The sequence below is a fragment of the Notamacropus eugenii genome, chromosome 1, assembly GCF_028372415.1.
Source record: "Notamacropus eugenii isolate mMacEug1 chromosome 1, mMacEug1.pri_v2, whole genome shotgun sequence".
Classification (NCBI taxonomy): Eukaryota; Metazoa; Chordata; class Mammalia; order Diprotodontia; family Macropodidae; genus Notamacropus; species Notamacropus eugenii.
In genome coordinates this window covers 349257665-349276835 of record NC_092872.1, presented here as the reverse complement: position 1 = coordinate 349276835, position 19171 = coordinate 349257665, and the positions used below count along the sequence as shown (strand labels likewise).

The following is a 19171-nucleotide window of genomic DNA, read 5'->3' as shown; positions in this document are numbered from 1 at the left end:
TCGAAATATATTCATGTCCTTTTCCACCTAGTGAGCCTTCCCTTTATCACAAAGATTTTAAAATCACTTCAAACAAAACCAAGCAACGCAACCACTATTTGGCTCTGTGTGTGTTTGTGCGTGTGTGTGCTTGTGTTGGTTGGTTTTGCACATATACAGTCAATAGTAGTTGCGTTGGTTGGTTTTGCTTGAAGTGCTTTTAAAATCTTTTGTCAGGCTCACAGGACACATACATACATACATACATATTTTATGCGATAACCCACACCCGCAGTCTTCCCTCGTTTCAAGGAAGGGTGGGATAGATGCATTCATTAAAAAACAAAACATTAAGTACTTCGGTGCACAGTGCTAGGCACTGGAGGGAGATACAAGATTTGTATTGGTCACAGTCCTTCCCTTTATGGAACTTAACAGAATGTCGTAAGGGGGATGACAAGAGATAACTATAATACCTAGCTGTCACATACATTAAAAAGATGCAACACAGAGTGCTATAGGAAGGATGTGGAGACAAGGTTTGAGGGTAGAGGGAGGAATCCAAACAGGAAGGTGGCATTAGGTTACTTTTAAAGAATGGATAAAAATTCAAAGATAACTGAAAGAGGGATGATGTACTTGGCAGAGGGAATTGCCCACCGCAGAGATGCGAGACTTGGAGATCCAGTGGGTTGAAGCAGACTAGTATTCACTTTTATTAAACGGCTACAGAACATAGGGGTAGGTAGGGTGGTGGCTGGAATGCTTCTTTCTTCTTCCTACGCAATTAATACGGTATGGGAGAAAGCTGGGAAATCAGCTAGTTCATCCGTCTCAGTAAACAATGAACGTGCCTTGGCCAAGATCGCACAGGTAGGAGATTCGAACTCGGGTCCTCTAATTCTCGGTCCACTGCTTTCACTGCACCCTGCTGCTTCCCCACAATGGGAAAAGGGGAGCACGAGGGGACCCTTCTGGCCAGCTCCTAGGGGCACCCTTCCGTGACCACTCCAGGCCTGGGGAGATTTGGGCTTGGGAGTCAGAAAACTTGGGTTCGAAGGCTGACTGCCTCACAGACGCCCTGGGACCCTCCCTTTCCTTCAATGGGCGTCTCCCTACCCTTCTCTGACTTGCACTATGAGTCTCCGAGGCCTCGCCTTGCATGTGGGGCAGTCTGTGGACCAGTGGCCGATCTCCCCACCTCCCCGCTCCGGGGACTAAGGGCTGGCCCCCGGGCCCCAATCCCTAGTAACAGCCAAGATCAGTCCGGTTCAGCAGAGATGGGGGTCCTGCTCCGCAAAGGAGTCTGCGCGCTGGAGCGGAGACTGACACGATGACATCATCGGGTAGGGCTGGGCGGGGAGGGGAGCTGTCGCGGGGCATTCTGGGGCAGGAGGGAGGAGAAGGGAGCGAGGGGAGGGGTGTTGACGCCATTTTCGGCGGCTGACGGGGGAGCCGGGGACGCGGGTTTCGGAGGTCGGGGACGGGTCGGGCTGCTCGCCGCTCGGGACCCGTTTGGCCGAGGCCAGGAGGACCGGGGGCGAGGGGGCCCCGGACGAGGATGTGTCGGGGCGGCGGCGGCCGGACCTGCCTCCCTCGCTAGTGACTGACAGACGGACAGCCCGACAGCCCTCCCCGAGCCCCCGAGGGGCTTGACGGCGGCTCCCGAGGTCGGGCACCGGCTGCCCCGCCGGCCGGCCCTTTGTTCCTAGGCCTCCCGTCCTTGGCCTCCGTGCGAGCGGATCTGGGCGGCGGCCCCAGCCCCCTCCCTCCTTGTCAGCCCGCGGGCAGCGCGGCCACCGCAGGAGCAGGACGGTGAGTGGCGGCGGGCGGGGGGCTGCGGGCGCGGAGCCCGGGGCTCGTCTGCCCTTCTCCTCCTCCTCCCCCTCCTCCGCGCCGGGGCTGTGCTCTCTACAGAAGTTTAGAGGGTGACCGAGCCTCGTCCTCCTCGGGGGCCGCGAGGTCTAGGTGGAGTCTCGCTTATCTCCCCATCTCCATCCCTGCCCGGGCCCTCGGCGCCGGGAGCGCCGCCTTCCCCGGGGAGCCTGCGGGATGGATGGGGTGGGGCGGGGGGCTCGTTGGGTGACCAGTGCTCGGGCTCCCTTCGGTAGCGCCCAGGTCGCAGGAGCCGGGGGGGGAAGGCCGAACGGCGGCCACCCCGGAATCCCCTAGAAAAGGAGGGGCGCGGGTAGCGGGGATGGGGCCGCCCTGGGAGCGGAGAGAGGAGGGATGCCCGGCTGCCAGCCCTGGTTCTGCTTTGTCCGAGTTCTGGCCTCTTCCTTCCGGGTTCCTCCTCGCTGCGGTTCCGGTCCCCCCTCCCCTTCACCCGCAAGACACCGCCCAGGGAGGAGACCCTGGACCAAGGCCCTGGATGAGACATTTTTATCAGCATTCCTGGAAGAGGAAGGTCAGCTTCCTCTCCTTGGAGAGGAGAAACGGGGGCTTTAATTTCGTTTTCTTCTTCTCTTCACCGATAAAGCGCGCTCAGACCGGATTTCTTCTGTTTTGTGTACCCCGGTATGTTTCCCATCAGATTGGCAACCTCTCTAAAACTGAACTTCATCTCAAACTTAGAGTACTTTTTTCAATTATAAAATCTGTTGAATTCTTGTAATAAAACCCACCATATTAGCAGCAGTACTATTAATATGTTGTAGATTCGATTGTAATAGTGTGTCAAAATGTCTACTTTTTTTCTAGTATTGTATATTAAAGCATCCTTTACTGTCTTATAAGATTGAGTTAAAAAAGAATAGTAAGTATTTTCTGAGGATATCTTGCAAAAATACATTTTGGAATGTTAGTCATGAACAATTTTATAGTATTTTAGACTATCTCTATAAATAGACCGTGTTTAATTACTTCATTCCTTGTTCTAGTTAATTGTGAATTACACTTCTTGATCTTCTTTATATAAGTGTAGGAATTACTCATTTCCTTTTAATGGGCATTTCACTGGATGCCGACGAAATGCCATTAAGAAAAATGAAATGGCCTTGTTATGTTTGGTAACCATAATGTTTACAGATTCAGTATTTTGAGGGATAAGAATCCTTTAATATGGTGGGAAATTTGCCTCATCGTGAAATTTATTAAGTATCTTAAAGAGCAAAGTGATTAAATGTTAATGTATTGCAGGCTGCAGTATTCTACTCTGTAGGATAGGTAATATAAAAACCAGTTTCTCAAAGTCACTAAAGAATGCAACATCATTTCTGCATCATGTTGCAGTTGAAGTTTGGCAGTCTTGCTGTGTTACTTAGTAGTATGGAGAGAACTTGATATTGAACCTCACAGTGATCATAGGATCATCTTAGGTTCATCACAATTCCCTTTGGAGATTTTCTTTACAAGAAAATTCTTTTCATTAAAGAAATGTAGAGACAAGTTTTGAACCAGTTGTAGGAATAGTTCTAACCTTTAAGCTTTACTTTTAGGAGTTAGATGATATATCTGTCTTGTGTAAATTAGTATTTTGTGAAGCAAATAATAACTTTATACTGGCTATTTTGAAAAATATTAATATACATTTAAGTGCAGTCTCCTGAGAATATTTACTATGAGGCATTAGCAAGAGAGATCTCCATTGAACCTATAACATTTTAAAAAGGATGTTGATTGGCAGTTTTGAAGTGTCCAGTGTGAATGAAAATAATTTGATCTTTTTAAAATGTTTAAAATGAACGACACAGTTGAGTATCTTGGCAATATTGCCCCTAAATGGACAGATTCTAACAAATGCCATCTGACATTCCTACTCAAAAACTTTTGGATTAGTATAGTAGTTCTATTGGCTCTGTAGCTATCATTGTATCCTTGGATTATCAAAGGGAATAATAAAATTAAAAGGTGAATTTCCGCTGGTTGGCTTTTAGTTTCAGCACAAATTTAGAGACAAATGAATATATAGAAAGTTTAGATTATAAAGCCCAGTTTAGTGTGCTTTAAAATGTTGTCTAGAACAGCATTTTCAAAGTGTGGTCTCCCTGAGGTCAAGATTATTTTCATAATATTAAGATATTTCAATTTTTAATACAGTATATATTGATAAATGTAACCCACATAAACAAAAGCTCTTTGGGGAGGTCTCCGATACTTGGGAAGAGTGTAAAGAGATCCTGAGACCATAAAGTCTGAGAACAGCTGGTCTAGAGAATTACAATAGTCATCACAAGTAGAGTCATACAGTACTTATATAAGAGAAAAAAACTCCATATCATAGGTTCAGTTAATAATTTCTTTTCAGTAGATTTTTATTATGTATTCATCTACAAGTGCTGGGGAAACAAATTAAAAAAAAAAACTTACTGGGGAGAAGACTCAGCATGAATACTGCTAAGTATAATACAGCATGGACCAAAGACATGAAACAATTTTTTTTTACTTGAACTATTCCAACAATTGGTTTTAATTAGCTCCCTGTTTTCTACTTCATAAAGTCTAAACTACTCAGAATGGCTTTCAGGGTCATTTATAGTCTGGTTTTATGTTCCCGATCACATACTCAGGACTTTTGTTAGGCTTATCTCATCATTCTACCACAATGCCATGTTTTTAGGATCCTCCTACCCTCTGTACCTTCACTTATAATTTCCCCTTTTTCAGAAAGCCTATCTCTCCTATAGAGTTACCCAATTTTTTCCTCTCAGATCAAAGCCCAACCTCTCCAGTGTCAGCCTTCACTGATCTCTCCTTTTTCTGCCAGCACTAATAGCCTATATTAAAATTTAGCATTTGATAATGGTTCTCTTGAAACTGTTTGCTATTGTTATATATAGTTTTGTTTTCTTCCAGCTAGATTGTAATTTCTTTTAGGACATGAGCTATGTTTTATATTTCTTTTATAATTTTCATCTAGCCTCAAATACTTATTAATTGATTCTCTGACTTTATAGTGGTTTTGTTTACTGCTTACATTTTAAAATTTTAACTTTCATCCTCTTCAAGTCCAGCAATAATTTTAGAGAAATTTGTACATTTTAAGAAGTAGAAAAGCAATTAAAATGAAGATATTTACAGTGGCTGAAATGGAAGGATTTTTCCCTCACATTTTTTGGTTTATGTATCAGAAAATGAATTTTATGTTTAAAAAAAGAAGAGAATTTGTCATAAACCTATTTTGGCTTGGTATTTTCATTTTCAGCATGTTATTTTCTTCTCAAGGTAAAAATTATTCATAACACCTTTTTAAGTCTAGATAGGAGGTGACAACTCCTTAATTAAAAAAAAGCTATTCAATTTTAATAGAAAGATATTGACCTTTTAAAAAGTTTATAGCAAGTTTTAGTTGTCAACAAATGTTGATGAACATTTAATTATGAGTTTATCATATTAATTTGTTGTCATTTTCCATATTGAGTGAAAGTGTTTATACAGTGAAATTAATAATACTTCAGTTTGACAGTTGAATTGTCCTGTGACTCAGATTTTCTCATATGTACGTTAACATATATTCTTTTTTCCCCATTTAATAGTATTTTATTTTTTCCAAGTACTTGTAAAGATAGTTCCCAACATTCACTTTATAAGATTCTGAGCTCCAAATTTTTTCCTCCCTCCTTCCCCTCCTTCTTTTCCCCCTCCCCAACATGGCATGCAATTTGCTGTAGGCTATACATGTACAATCCTATTATACATCTTTCCACATTAGTAATGTTGTGAAGGAAGAATCAGAACAAAAGGGAAAAACCACAAGAAAGAAAAAAAAGAGAGAAAATAGTATGCATTGATCTGCATTTAGACTCCATAGTTGGTTCTTCAGGATGTGGATAGCATTTTCCAACGTGAGTCTTTTGGACTTGTCTTAGATCATTGTATTGCTGAGAAGAGCTAAGTCTGTCAAAGATGGTGATCACACAGTGTTGCTGTTACTGTGTACAACGTTCTTTTGGTTCTGCTTACTTCACTCAGCATCAGTTTCTGTAAGTCTTTTCTGGTTGTTCTGAAATTGCCTGCTTATCATTTTTTATAGAATAATGGCATTCCATTACATTCATATACCATAGCTTATTTAGGTATTCCCCAGTTGATGGACATCTCCTCAAATTCCAATTCTTTGCCACCAAAAAGAGCTGCTATAAGTATTTTTGTACATGTGGGTCCTTTTCCCTTTCCTTTTTTGGGATACAGACCTAGAAGTGGTATTGCTGGATCAGGGGGTTGTTGTTGTGTTTGTCCTTCGTTCTGTGAGGACCATGACATCAAGATGATGACATGACTTGCAGTTGACTTTGATTTGAGTCAAGGAGCGCTGCGCAAGGTCACCAACCTCACTTTCTTCTCCTGAGCCATCTGGGTCCAGTGGCCTGATACTCATCAGGACTGCTGCAGATTGCCCAGGATGCAATGTGAAACCCTGGCCCTTTCAGGTTAAGGTGGTATCACATTCTCACTTTGAGTGAGATACACCTATTCAATGAATAGGCTTCTTTAATTTACTCAAGGGATGGCCTCTTTAATAAAAAAAAATCAAACTGGGAGGGGAAGACGCTCAGGGTTCCTAGGTAAAAGAGAAACTATTACTATTTAGTTTATGCACAAGTGATTCCAAATTGCTCTCCAGACCAGTTCACAACTCCACCAACAGCACATTGATGATCCAATTTTTCCCACATCTCCAGAAATTTATCATTTTCTTTTTTTTTTTTTTGTAATATTAGTTGATCTGATAGTGTGAAGTGGTATCTTAGAATTGTTTTAATTTGCACTCCTATAATAGTGATTTAGAGCAGTCTTATATGACTATAGATAGCTTTAATTTCTTCATCTGAAATCTGCCTGTTCATATCCTTTTGACTTATTTCTCTATATACTTTAGAAATGAGGGAGACTTTTGTCAGAGATACCGGCTGTAAAAATTCTCAGCTTCTTCCTTTCTAATCTTGACTGCATTGGTTTTGTTTGTGCAAAAACTTAATCTAATGTAATCAGAATTATCTGTTTTGTATTTTTTAATGTTCTCTATCTCTTGTTTGGTCACAGAGTCTTCCCTTCTCCATCGATGTGACAGGCAAACTATTCCTTGTTCTCCCAATTTGCTTATAGTAGTACCCTTTATGTCTAAATCATGTACCTGTTTTGACCTTATCTTGGTATGCTGTGTAAGATGTTGGTCTATGCCTAGTTACTGCCATCCTGTTTTTCTAATTTTCCCTGCAGTTTTTGTTAGATAGTGAGTTCTTATTCCAGAAGCTAGTCTTTGGGTTTATCACAACAGTAGATGACTTATAGTCATTAACTACTGTGTCTTGTTTACCTAACCTATTCACTGATCTACCTCTCTTATTTCTTAGCCAGTGCCAAATAATTTTGATGGTTGCTGCTTTATAATACAGTTTTAGATCTGGTACTGCTAGGTCACATTCCCTTGCATTTCTTTTCATTAATTCCTTTGATAATCATATTTTCTTTTTGTACTATTTATTCTCTAAGTCTTTTAGAAATGAATATTAGAGTTTGCTGTAGTTCCTGCTGGTGGTTTTGCAGATGTAGTCAGTGCCCTTGCATTTGGAGGTTCACTTAACTTGGTTGAGTTTATCTTACTAGAAAAAGTAACTGTTGCTTAGCCACTGAACTCTAATGTGTACTCATTCACCGAATAGTAATTAGCTGGTTTTGCCAATGTGAGCTTGGTTATCTTGAAAGAAAATAAAAGTTTCTTCAGTGACTTTTATGCTTAACAAGTAGCCTCTGACGTTTTCTCAAAGAAAAATGCTAGGTTATTATTTTCATTTTAGAAGTCTTAAAATAAGTTAATGCTATTAGAATTATAAGCAAACCTATGGAATTAGCATTTTGAGTGGCATAGCAATAGACATTAAAAAAAAGAAGCTGCATTTGTCTTTTGAGTAAAGACTATTTAGAAAAAAGTCATGTTTAAGAGCTGTTTATTTGTAAATAACCTACTTTTCTAACCATCCGAGCACATGTAAGATGGAATTGTTTGAGAGCAAATGCGTCCCTCTTCTTTATGCTGTTTGGAGATCCAGAATTAAACTTTTATACGTACATATATTTGCACACACATACATATATACACACATATACTCACATACTTTGTGAGGTTATAAAATAAGTGATGCGTTTGCATGGCAGTTGACCTTTCATTTGACTGACTTTGCTGTGTAGAGTTTTGTGTTTTCTGGGTTAGTATAAGAAACTTGTAATTGAAAATGGAAAGATCATTGTAGCCTTAATTTGAAGCTTGCTATTAGTTTTGAGCCTTTTGAATGGTATACATAATTAGTCAATGGAAGTATAAAAATAATGTAAATATGTTATGCTCAACTCTTAATTGCATCAGTCATTTGAATATTTTTGAAAAATTAAAAACTGGAAGGAAAGGGAACAACAATATAACGTTGGAAAAGAGGGACATCCTCCCCCCCCAACCACAGCCCTAATCTTTTATAACAAGAGGGAAGGATATGTTATTATTTACTTATACTTGTTGATTGGTTGTTGATTGATTTGACTTGAGCCTTAGTTTATTCAGTGTATTATTTCAGTTGTGCATTTTTACGTGAAATGTTTTTAATCTATAATTGTAGAATGAAAAGCAAAAAGGAGAAGTGGGTTTTTTTGGGGGGGAGAGGAAAGAAAGCAGCAGGGGGGGCAAATGTCCTGAAATTAACACTATTGGATAACATAAGTTGAATACAGATTATTTTAAAATGACTAGACATGGAACAGAAAATAGCACATTTCCATTTTCCTGAGCATCTTTCCCCCATTTCATTCTTAATCAGTCCTTGGTGAAGACCAGCAACTTCATCATATAGGCTGCGGTGGCCAGGTAAATGGTTATTAAAGTTTTCATCTGGGACTTAGATTTGTGCTGTGTCTTATTTGTCACATGTCCGTTTGTAGGCCACCTCTCTCTTAACTCTCCCAGCGTATCTTTTTTTATAGAGTAGTGATATTGATGAATATCTACTTTGTTTCCACTTCTTTGTTGTTATGAAAAAGTGCTGCTATAAATATTTTGGGGACTTGCTTATCAATGACTTCCTTGTACCAGAATGTCTGGGTCAAAGGGTATGGACATTTCAGTGACTTTATGCATAATTCCAAATTTATTTTCAAAACGATTGTTCTTATTCACAGCTCCACCAACAAATGCACTAGTGTGCTTTTCTTCCCACAATCCCTCCAGCTCTATTTCTATCATTTGTGAGATCCTTTTTTAGCTTTTTTGCATCTCTTATTTCATAATTTTTGCTCTCTAAATTTTGCTGATTTTTGTTGGAGAAAAAGACAAAAGCATAGGAGAATAAGTCAGAGTATATAAATTATGTACTTTGGTTTATTTTCCAAATAATGACAGAATCCAAATTGGAAGGAATTTCAATGGCTCTAGCTTTTCTTGGAGATCCTTAGTTAGGGGAAGCCTACCGTATCATGAGGCAGCCCCTTGTACTATTTTTGTATAGCTTTAATTTTAGAATTTTTTTTCCATATATCAACCTAAATCTGCCTCTGCAACTTCTACCCCATGTTCCTTTTGTGCTCCTGGTACCAAGAAGATAGCTTCCAAATTATGTCCATCCCTTCTCCTTTCCTCCCTTTTTGGTCTTCTCCAAGTTTAAGCTACCCTAGTTCCTTCAGCTGATTCTCATATAGCATGGTTTCTATTCCTGTCATCCTCCGGATCTACCTTCTCTGGATTGGTATCTTTTGATTGGTATCTTTTTAAAAATGTGGAGCCCTGAAGTGAACAGAGTGGTTCAGGTATAGCAGGACCTTTATAGGCTTAGACATCTTTGCCTGTCAAATCACATTAGCTTTTTTGATGGTCGTAATTTGACTTATATTGAGTTGACAGTTGACTAAAATCCACACATCTTTTTCAGAACTATCTAGCTACACTTCTTCAATCTTGTATTTAGGAAGCTGATGTAAACACTTGAAGCAGAAATATCATGTGTCATTCTGTACTATTAAAACATTTTAAAATTATTTAACCTGTAAAAAGTTAGTGCTTTGTGAATACACAAAATAAACTATTTTCTGATTTTTTTTTAAACTGTATTTTGTCTCATTCTTTTTATTCAAGATGATCAATACTGTTTTTGGATGGCTGTGGGACAAAGTAAATAGGCTAGAAATGAGAGGCAGAAGAATATCTAGAATGGTAGAGATCATGGTTAGGAGGGTACCATGTTTCTCTAAATTCATCATAGTTGCCATTTCTTAGGGTATAGTAATAAATTCTATTATATTTCTGTATTTGTTTATCCATTTCCTGATGGATGGGCACCTTTTTGGTTTCTAGTTCTTTGCCACCACAAAAAGTGTTATGTTAACTCTTTTGGTATATGTGGGACCTTTTTTCCTGTCTTTGATGTCTTTGGGTATATTCTTAATAGTGAGGGTCAAAGGTATGGACATTTTAACCACTGTTTAAAAAACTTAATTTCAGAATGTCTAGATTAACTCATCTCCACCAACAGTAGTCTTAATGCTGCTTATGTTACTATATAGTTCCTCTAATATTGACTATTTTGCTAATTTGCTGAGTGTGAGGTGAAACCTGAAAGTTCTTTTAATTTGCATTTTCTCTTATTAGTTATTTTCTACAATATTTTGTTTGTTTCTTAATTGTAATTCAAATTCGAGGACTATTGATCTCTTGATCATTTATCTATTGGGAAAGAGTTCTCATTCTTGTCTATTTGTGTTGTAATCAATTTATCTTGGCCATCAGACCCTCATCAAAGATATTTGATGCAAACATATATTTCCCAATCAGTAATTTCCATTTTTAAGCTAACTGCATTGATCTAGTTATCCAAAAGCTTTTCAGTTTCATATAATCAAAATGATTTATCTTTTGTGATCTCCCTATTGTCTCCCTAGCCATGGTTGTGAAAGATACTGTCTGTTTTCCTCCATTAAAAAATACGATCTTTTGTCCATTTATATTACTTGTGATTTTCTAGAAGACCTACAACCCTTAAGTTATTTCTCTGCATCCTGTGTCTGAGCTCACTGTGTTTTCCTTGTGTGGAGAATCATGCTTTCTTTGAATCTTATTGCTTTTTACTTCTAGATTGCTCTTCACTTTCATGTATTTGCATTCACAATCAATTACCCTAGCTTTTGTTTCTTTGGTGAGACTTGCAACTGAGGATTTAAGTTTTTCTATTCTCCTAATTATTTCTGCTATGCAGCCAATAAATTCTACTTTCACAATTCTTGTTTCTCTTCTCTTTTAACCCATTCAGGAACTTCTGTGTGGTTTCACACTCTCTTGCGAATCCACAGGGTCCTCTGCCTTATCAGGTGTTGGTTCATTTTCCTTTCTCTTAGACTACTTATTCATAGATGGTGGAACTTTTTTTTTTTTTTTTATTAAACTTTTAACATTTATTTTCACACATTTTTGGGTTACAAATTTTCCCCCCTTTCCCCCCCCCCCCCCCAGACCCAAGCTTTCTAATTGCCCCTGTGACCTATCTTCTCTCTCCTCTATCCTCCCTCCCTGCCCTTGTCTCCGTCTTCTCTTTTGTCCTGTAGGGCCGGATAGCTTTCTTGACCCCTTAACCTGTATTTCTTGTTACCCAGTGGTAATAACATTACATTTGGTCCTAACACTTTGAGTTCCAACTTCTTTGGCTCCCTCCCTCTCTACCCCTTCCCCTTGGAAGACAGGCAGTTCAATATAGGCCATATCTGTTTAGTTTTGCAAATGATTTCCATACTAGTTGTGTTGTATAGGACTAACTATATTTCCCTCCATCCTGTCCTGTCCCCCATTACTTCTATTTTCTTATGGCCCTTTCCCTCCCCATGAGTGTCGAGCTCGGATTGCATTCTCCTCCCCCTGCCCTCCCCTCCCCTCTATCCTCCCCCCCATCCTGCTTGAGCCCCTGTCCCCCACTCTCCTGTATTATGAGATAGGTTTTCCTATCAAAATGAGTGTGCATTATATTCTTTCCTTTAGTGGAATGTGATGAGAGTAGACCTCATGTTTTTCTCTTGCCTCCCCTCTTTATCCCACCACTAATAAGTCTTTTGCTTGTCTCTTTTATGAGATAACTTCTCCCGTTCTCCTCCCAATATTTCTCTCTCACTGCTTGATTTCATTTTTTTTTTTTTAGTATGTGATCCCATCCTCTTCAGTTCACTCTGTGCACTCTGTCTCTATGTATGTGTGCGTGTGTGTATGTGTGCGTGTGTGCATGTGTGTGTGTGTGTGTGTGTGTGTACTCCCACCCAGTGCCCAGATATTGAAATGTTTCAAGAGTTATAAATATTGTCTTTCCATATAGGAATGTAAACAGTTCAGCTTTAGTAAGTCCCTTATGATTTCTCTTTGCTGTTCGCCTTTTCATGGTTCTCTTCATTCTTGTGTTAGAAAGTCAAATTTTCTTTCCAGTTCTGGTCTTTTCATCAGGAAAATTTGAAAGTCTTCTATTTCATTGAAAGACCATTTTTTTTCCTGAAGTATTATACTCAGTTTTGCTGGGTAGGTGATTCTTGGCTTCAGTCCTATTTCCTTTGACTTCTGGAATATCCTATTCCATTCCCTTCTGTCCCTCAATGTAGAAGGTGCCAGATCTTGTGCTATCCTGATTGTATTTCCACAATACTTGAATTGTTTCTTTCTAGCTGCTTGCAATATTTTCTCTTTCACCTGGGAATTCTGGAATTTGGCCACAATGCTCCTAGGAGTTTCTCTTTTGGATCTCTTTCATGCGGTGTTCTGCGGATTCCTTGAATATTTATTTTGCCTTCTGGTTCTAGAATCTCAGGGCAGTTTTCCTTGATAATTTCATGGAAGATGATGTCTAGGCTCTTCTTTTGATCATGGTTTTCAGGTAGTCCCAGAATTTTTACATTGTCTCTCCAGATTCTATTTTCCAGGTCAGTTGTTTTTCCAATAAGATATTTCACCTTATCTTCCATTTTTCGAATCTGCGCGGTATGTTCTGAGATATCTGTCTTTCTCGAAAAGTCCAAAGCATCCATCTGTATCATTTTAGATTTGAAAGATCTATTTTCTTCAGTGAGCTTTTGAATCTCCTTTTCCATTTGGTTAATTCTGCTTTTGAAAGCATTCTTCTCCTCATTGGCCCCTTGCACCTCCCTTGCCAGCTGAGTTAGGCTAATTCTCAAGGTGCCAATTTCTTCAAGATTTTTTTGGTTCTCCTTTAGCAGGGAGCTGATCTGTTTTTCATGCTTCTCCCTCATCCCTCTCATTTCCCTTTCCAGTCTTTCCTCCACCTCTCTAACTTGATTTTCAAAATTCCTCTTGAGCTCTTCCATGGCCCGAGCCCATTGGGTGGGCTGGGACACATAATCCTCGATTTCTGTGTCTTTGCCTGATGGCAAGCATTGTTCCTCCCCATCAGAAAGGAGGGGAGGAAGTGTTTTTTTCTCTCCGATAAAGTACCCTTCAATAGTTTTATTTCTTTTCCCTTTTCTTGGCATATTCTCCACCTAGTGGCCTGAACTCTGAATGTTCTCCTCACACCCACCTCGCCTCCTGGTCCTCCCAGCCAGCGTTTGGGGACTGAGATTCAAATGATGCTTCCCACCTTAGGGCTTTTTGCGGGGGCAGGGCTGCTATTCAGTGTTAAATTAAGTTCAGGTGGTCAGGGGCAGGGCCGCCTCTCTGGCTCAGTTCCCTCCGGGGGTTTATGCACAGACCTTCCACAATGGAACCAGGCTCCCGCCCGCTTGGGGATCCGCAGCCGCCTCTTAGTCCCCACCTTCGGGGGGGGGGGGGGGGGGGGGGGCACGAGCCATGGGGGCACCTCACTCCCCTCTCAACCCGCCAAAGGGACTCTCTCACCTACCCCTGTCAGTCACCTGTTGGTGGGGGGGGCCGTGCCGCTGCTGAAGATCCCGCCTCCGGAGCCCTCTTAGAACTGTGCCTCTCAGAGCCACGGCCGCCGCCACAGGTCCGGGCTGGATGCTGCTTCTGCAGCGCGACGGACCTTTTGTGAGAGGTTTGCAGGTCCCTCTGTGGGTGGGGGGACCCGCGTGGCCGCTGGAGATCCTGTCTCACAGCCCTCTAGGATCTTCTTCCCACGTTGTCGCTGCCCCGGTAGGGTTGCTCTCTGCTTCTCGCCCTGGCGCCCAGTCCACGGCGCGAAGGACCCCCCGCGAGAGGTTTGGAGGTCTCTCTGGAACAGAAATCTCCCTCGCTCCAATATTCCGTGGTCTCTGGGTGCAGAATTCGCCCTGGGTTAGTCCCCTCTGCCGTTCTGTGTTTTGTGGGTTCGGAGCTATGTGTATGTGCGTCTTTCTACTTCGCCATCTTGGCTCCGCCCTCTGGAACTTTTTTTAAAACCTAATCTGGGGGCCATATTTTCCCTTCTGTTAATATCTTCCCTGCTGATTTATTTGCTTATGCTCGAGACCTTTGAGTTTTCTTCTTCCTGAGATCTTTGTTAATTTTTAGTCTTTTTTTCCCTTCTGCTTTCTCCTATTGCTTACCTTCTGACTCCCTCCCATTTGATGGTGTGAGAGACAGCAAAGAGTTAAGTTTCCTCAAAATTGTTAATTGTTGAAATCATTGAGAATAAGAAGAAAGCTCAACCAGTTAAGAGACAAGACAGTGGCCTGAACCAGTCCGAAAAAAATTACCTGAAATAACCTGGTGCTTGCTTAAGGAACCTCATATATATATAAGCAGATACCCCTCACATAAAATATCCCTCCATTTTCTGATCATGAGTCCTGTGTTAAAGTGTGTTTTGAAGGGGGGAATGACACCAACGATGTGCCCACATAATGGGCCTGTAGAGAAGATGGTGACTTAATGGAGAACGGACCAATCTGTCTCCTGATGGGAGGATCTGTCCTGAACTAACAGTATAAGGATGCTCTCACTTCTGTATACAGTGCTCCCTCCCTTCCTAAAGAAGGATTCAACCTGCTTCTGGCCAGAGGTTCAATTCCTCTGAATTGTGCTATAATAAATTTTCCTTGATACCTATTAGTGTCAAGCATGTTTCTAACAATGGTGATTTTTCTGGGTGCTGGATGTCAAGAGTTTCAGCCTCCTATTCTGAGCAATTCACAATTCACTAGCCTTTGTCTCCTCTGTGACCTCTGGGGAACAGAACTGGGCCCAGCTGGGTGCTGGGCTCTTTCAGCCTCAGTGGAGTACTAGACAGCCATATACATTTTCTGCCCTCTTTTTCTGTGTTCATCAGTTCTCTGGCTGAGCTTTGTTGCAGTACCAAGAGCTATCAAGTTGCTATCGACAGTCTTAGCAAATTTCTACCATTGGAGCTTGAGATTTTGTGGTGGGGTTGAATGCTGTTGGAAGCCCAGTGGTTTAGCCCTACTTCCCAGTTGCAAAGAGGTGTTGAGTGAGCAAGTTCTGGGGTTAGGGATTAGTATTCTCTGTTAGGTCTCATTTGGATTCTTGGTGTTGTAGGCCACAGAGAGAGCTGCAGTTGCTTCATCTCTTCTGAATAATTCATGTTTTGGAGAGGTTCAAGAGGTCATGAGATTTGGAGAGATATTTAAGTCCTCCATTTTCTTGGTCACGTGGCCATGTCCACCTATTTTAAACTTGTGGCACAGATAGGGTAAGTTTCAGGTCTAAATGCACAATACTTAAGAAAAAGGCAGGGTACTAGAGGAGGTTGGAATTATGCTACTCCGCATAAAAACTTTATGCTACCCTGAAAATGGGAAAATTTAGTTTAAATATCTACTCATTGAAGTGAATCAGATTCTAGGAATTTTTTTTTTGTCCTTTGAGTAAGCAAGTGATAGTATATGAAAAATATTAAAGAATAAAAGTAACCCATTATAGATATTTTCTGTGTTTCTGTGGAGAAACTCAGTTTTGTATTGGAATGTTTTGAATATTCAGGGATAATATTTTTAGTTTGAAATCTAAAATTAATGTCATTAAAGTCATTCACTTTATGGCTTGGACATGGCTTTTATCTCTTCACTGTAATTGTTGGCTTTCATATTGTTGCCAGTAATCTCCTTGACAGTGGTAAAAGTTACTATTTCACATTGACTTTTAAAAAAAATTTCTGCACCTTTTGATATTGTATCATGATTTAACTTTGGTATCTATATATGCTTAATTTTTCTTGCAACTTAAATTTAGGCTAGTCCTATGTTGTCTTCAATCAGAGGCTTTCATTGTCCACTTTATTTTGACTATGGGATATGTCAGTACTCTGACCTTAGTGTTCTGCATTTCTTCTGATACCAGAATTCTCAGTCATGCTGTTTTGTTCTCATGGCTTCAGCTGTCATTTGTATGCAAATAATTCACAGGTCTATTTATTTAAATCAGAATTGCCTTTGTGACCTGTTCAGTATAGCATTGGTGAAGCATCAAAAACAGAGTTTTTGACTAAAACATTATTGATTAAAACAGAATTAAGTAATTTTTCCTCCATTGGGTTTTTCCTTATCTGCTTTCTTTACCATTATGGGCATTGGTACTTATTTCTTAAATAAGTAGATAATTTTCAGTTTTTTTGCTACCTTAGAACATATCTACTTCTATTTTTTAAAAAAAAATTATAAAATAGTCAGTGTTTCTGTTCTTGTCATCCTAGATTCCTTTGTGTTTCTTAACCTATTTTTTGGTTATGGTATAAATATCAAACCCTTTCTATACTGACTTACAAAGCTCCTTTTCTTGGTACTTTTAACTCTCCAGCTAGAGATTAATAATTAATTGATTAATAAGCCAAAGTTAAAAGATAAGAAGTTATACTTGTCATCTGGGGCCTCCATCTTCTTCAGGGCCCTTCCAGAGCCCTATGGAATTTCATTTGCCTCCTGGTCATAATCTTAGTCCTAAAGTCTTCCCAGTGCCTGTGGGGATTAATTTGCCTCTTGGTTACCTTCTTTATCTCAGAGCCTTTCCACCTCCTCTCCCAGGCCTCAGCTTTTGTCTGAGGGCCTTTTCCCAGTGCCTTACATTAGATCTGTTCTCAGACACCTTGCTCTGGCCTTATCCTAGGGCCTTCTCCAGCACTTCAGATGACTGTCTCCCAGAACATGTGTTGCTAAATCCTAACCTTAGATTACTCTTACCATTCATTCATCCACCTTTTTTGCTCCTATTCATGTACATGAAGCTTGAGAAAATCATGGAACTGATTGGGTCCTCTATAAATTTTCATAATCTCAACTAGGTCCTTACTTCATCTAGGCAGTTCTTTTACACCTCCTTAATTTGCTAAATACTCATCACAGCAACTGTTTCAGTCCTTTATCTTCTCGTGGCACCCCTTCCATCCATCCTCTCAGCTAAGGACCTTGCTTTATACTTTACTGAAAAAATTAGGCCATTCCCCCAGAATTATTTCTTCCCCCCTTCTTTTCCCACATGACTCAGACATTTTCCACACCATCTTCTCCTTCACCGCTACCTTGAGTGTAACAGGGGGCTCTCCTCTTTGCCAAGGCAAACCCATCTGTATATACCCTTAATCCAATTCCTTCCCTATCTTTTTCATCAGACTGACACCACTGTCTTTCTAATCTTCTATCTGTCCTGTTACTGGCTCCTTTTTTGCTGCCTATGACCTTGCTATTGTTTTTTCTCACCTTAAAAAAAAGCAAAAAAAACTCTTCACTTGATTTTACCATCACCTCTAGTGATTTTATATCTCTTTTCCTTGGTTAACCTCCTTGAAAAAGTTATCCAAACTTGGTGCTTCTACTTTTCCTCTCAGTCTCTTTTCTACCCTCTACAGTCTTATCTTCCAACCTCATTAAAATGAAACTGCTCTCTAAAGTTAGAAATGGGCTCATAATTGCCACATCTAATGACCTTTTTTGAATCTTGACTCTCAGTAGCTTTTGGACACTGTTGATCATCTTATCCCCTTCAATACTCTTCTAGGTTTTTGTGAAACTGCTTCTTCTAAATCTCCTTTACTGGATCTTCATACAGATAGTAGTCACTAAACATGGGACTAATCCCAAAGTTCTCTTCCTTGGCCCTCTTTTTCCTTTATGCTATCTTGGTAGTTTCATCAACTTCTATTTATTTAACTCTTGTCTTACATAGATGATTTCTAGATTTGTATTTCTAGGCCTAATTTTCCTTTTGAGCTCCAGTCTCGAATCACCTGTTGCCACTTGGACATCTTTATCTATTTAGTTTTCAATATTCATTTCCACAGGATTTTGAGTTTCAGATTTTCTTTCCATCTCTCCCCTCCCCCCACCCTGATATAGCATGCATTCTGATTAACCCTTCCTCCAGTCTACCCTCTCTTTTATCAACCCCCCGCTTTTATCCCCTTCCCCTTTACTTTCTTGAAGGGCAAGATAGATTTCTACACCCCATTGCCTGTGTATTTTATTTCCCAATTGTATGTAAAAACAATTTTTTAACATTTGTTTTTAAAACTTTGAGTTCCAAATTCTCTCCCTTCTTCCCTCTATACCCAACCTCATTGAGAAGGCAACCAATCCAATATAGGTTATATATGTGTGGGTATGCAAAACACCTCCATAATAGATATGTTGTGAACAAGTAACTATATTTCTCTCAATCCTATCCCACCCCCAAATTATTCTATTTTCTCCTTTGACCCTATCCCTTTTCAAAAGTGTTTGCTTCTGACTACCTCCTCCCCCAGTCTGCCCTCCCTTTTATCATCCTCCCCTCTGATCCCCTTCTCTCCAACTTTCCTGTAGAGTAAGATACATAATTGAATGTATATGTTCTTCCCTCCTAAAGCCAAATCCTAGGAAGGTAAGATTCATTCATTCCCTCTCACCTTCCCCCTCTTCCTCTCCATTGTGAAACCTTTTTCTTGCCTCTTTTATGTGAGATAATTTGCTCTCCCTTTCTACTTCTCCTAATATATTCCTCTCTCACCCCTTAATTTTATTTTTTACATATCAGTTCCTTCATATTCAACTCACCCTATGCCATCTATATCTATCCATCTTCATCCATCTATCTATCTGTCTGTCTGTCTATCTATCTATCTATCTCCTCCAATTACCTTAATACTGAAAAATGTCTCATGAATTACAAATACCATCTTTCCATGTAGGAATGTAAACAGTTCAACTTTAATAAGTCTGTCATGATTTCTCTTTCCTGTTTACCTTTTCATGCTTCTATTGATTCTTCTATCTGAAAGTCAGATTTTCTATTCAGCTGTGATCTTTTCATCAAGAATGCTTGAAAGTCATCTATTTGGGCAGGTGATTTCTTGGTTTTAATCCTAGC

The 19171-nt window shown here is 40.1% G+C and overlaps 1 protein-coding gene across 21 annotated transcripts in view; it reads left to right on the top strand.

Annotated features, from left to right (window-relative positions):
- Nucleotides 1–1661: 1661 nt before the first annotated feature.
- KLC1 (kinesin light chain 1) overlaps nucleotides 1662–19171 on the top strand; it is an 84440-nt gene continuing 66930 nt past the window's right edge. For 7 of the 21 annotated variants that reach the window (XR_011971851.1, XR_011971850.1, XR_011971849.1 and 4 more), the window contains exon 1: nucleotides 2192–2496. Coding sequence is in view for 15 of the 21 variants with exons in the window: in XM_072630095.1 (XP_072486196.1) it covers nucleotides 2351–2496 (146 nt within the window). In the remaining 6 variants the exon portion in view is untranslated. Of the gene's footprint in view, nucleotides 1795–2181; nucleotides 2497–19171 lie in introns of those variants that run through there. The other 14 variants (XM_072630089.1, XM_072630097.1, XM_072630094.1 and 11 more) reach the window with 10 other exon arrangements.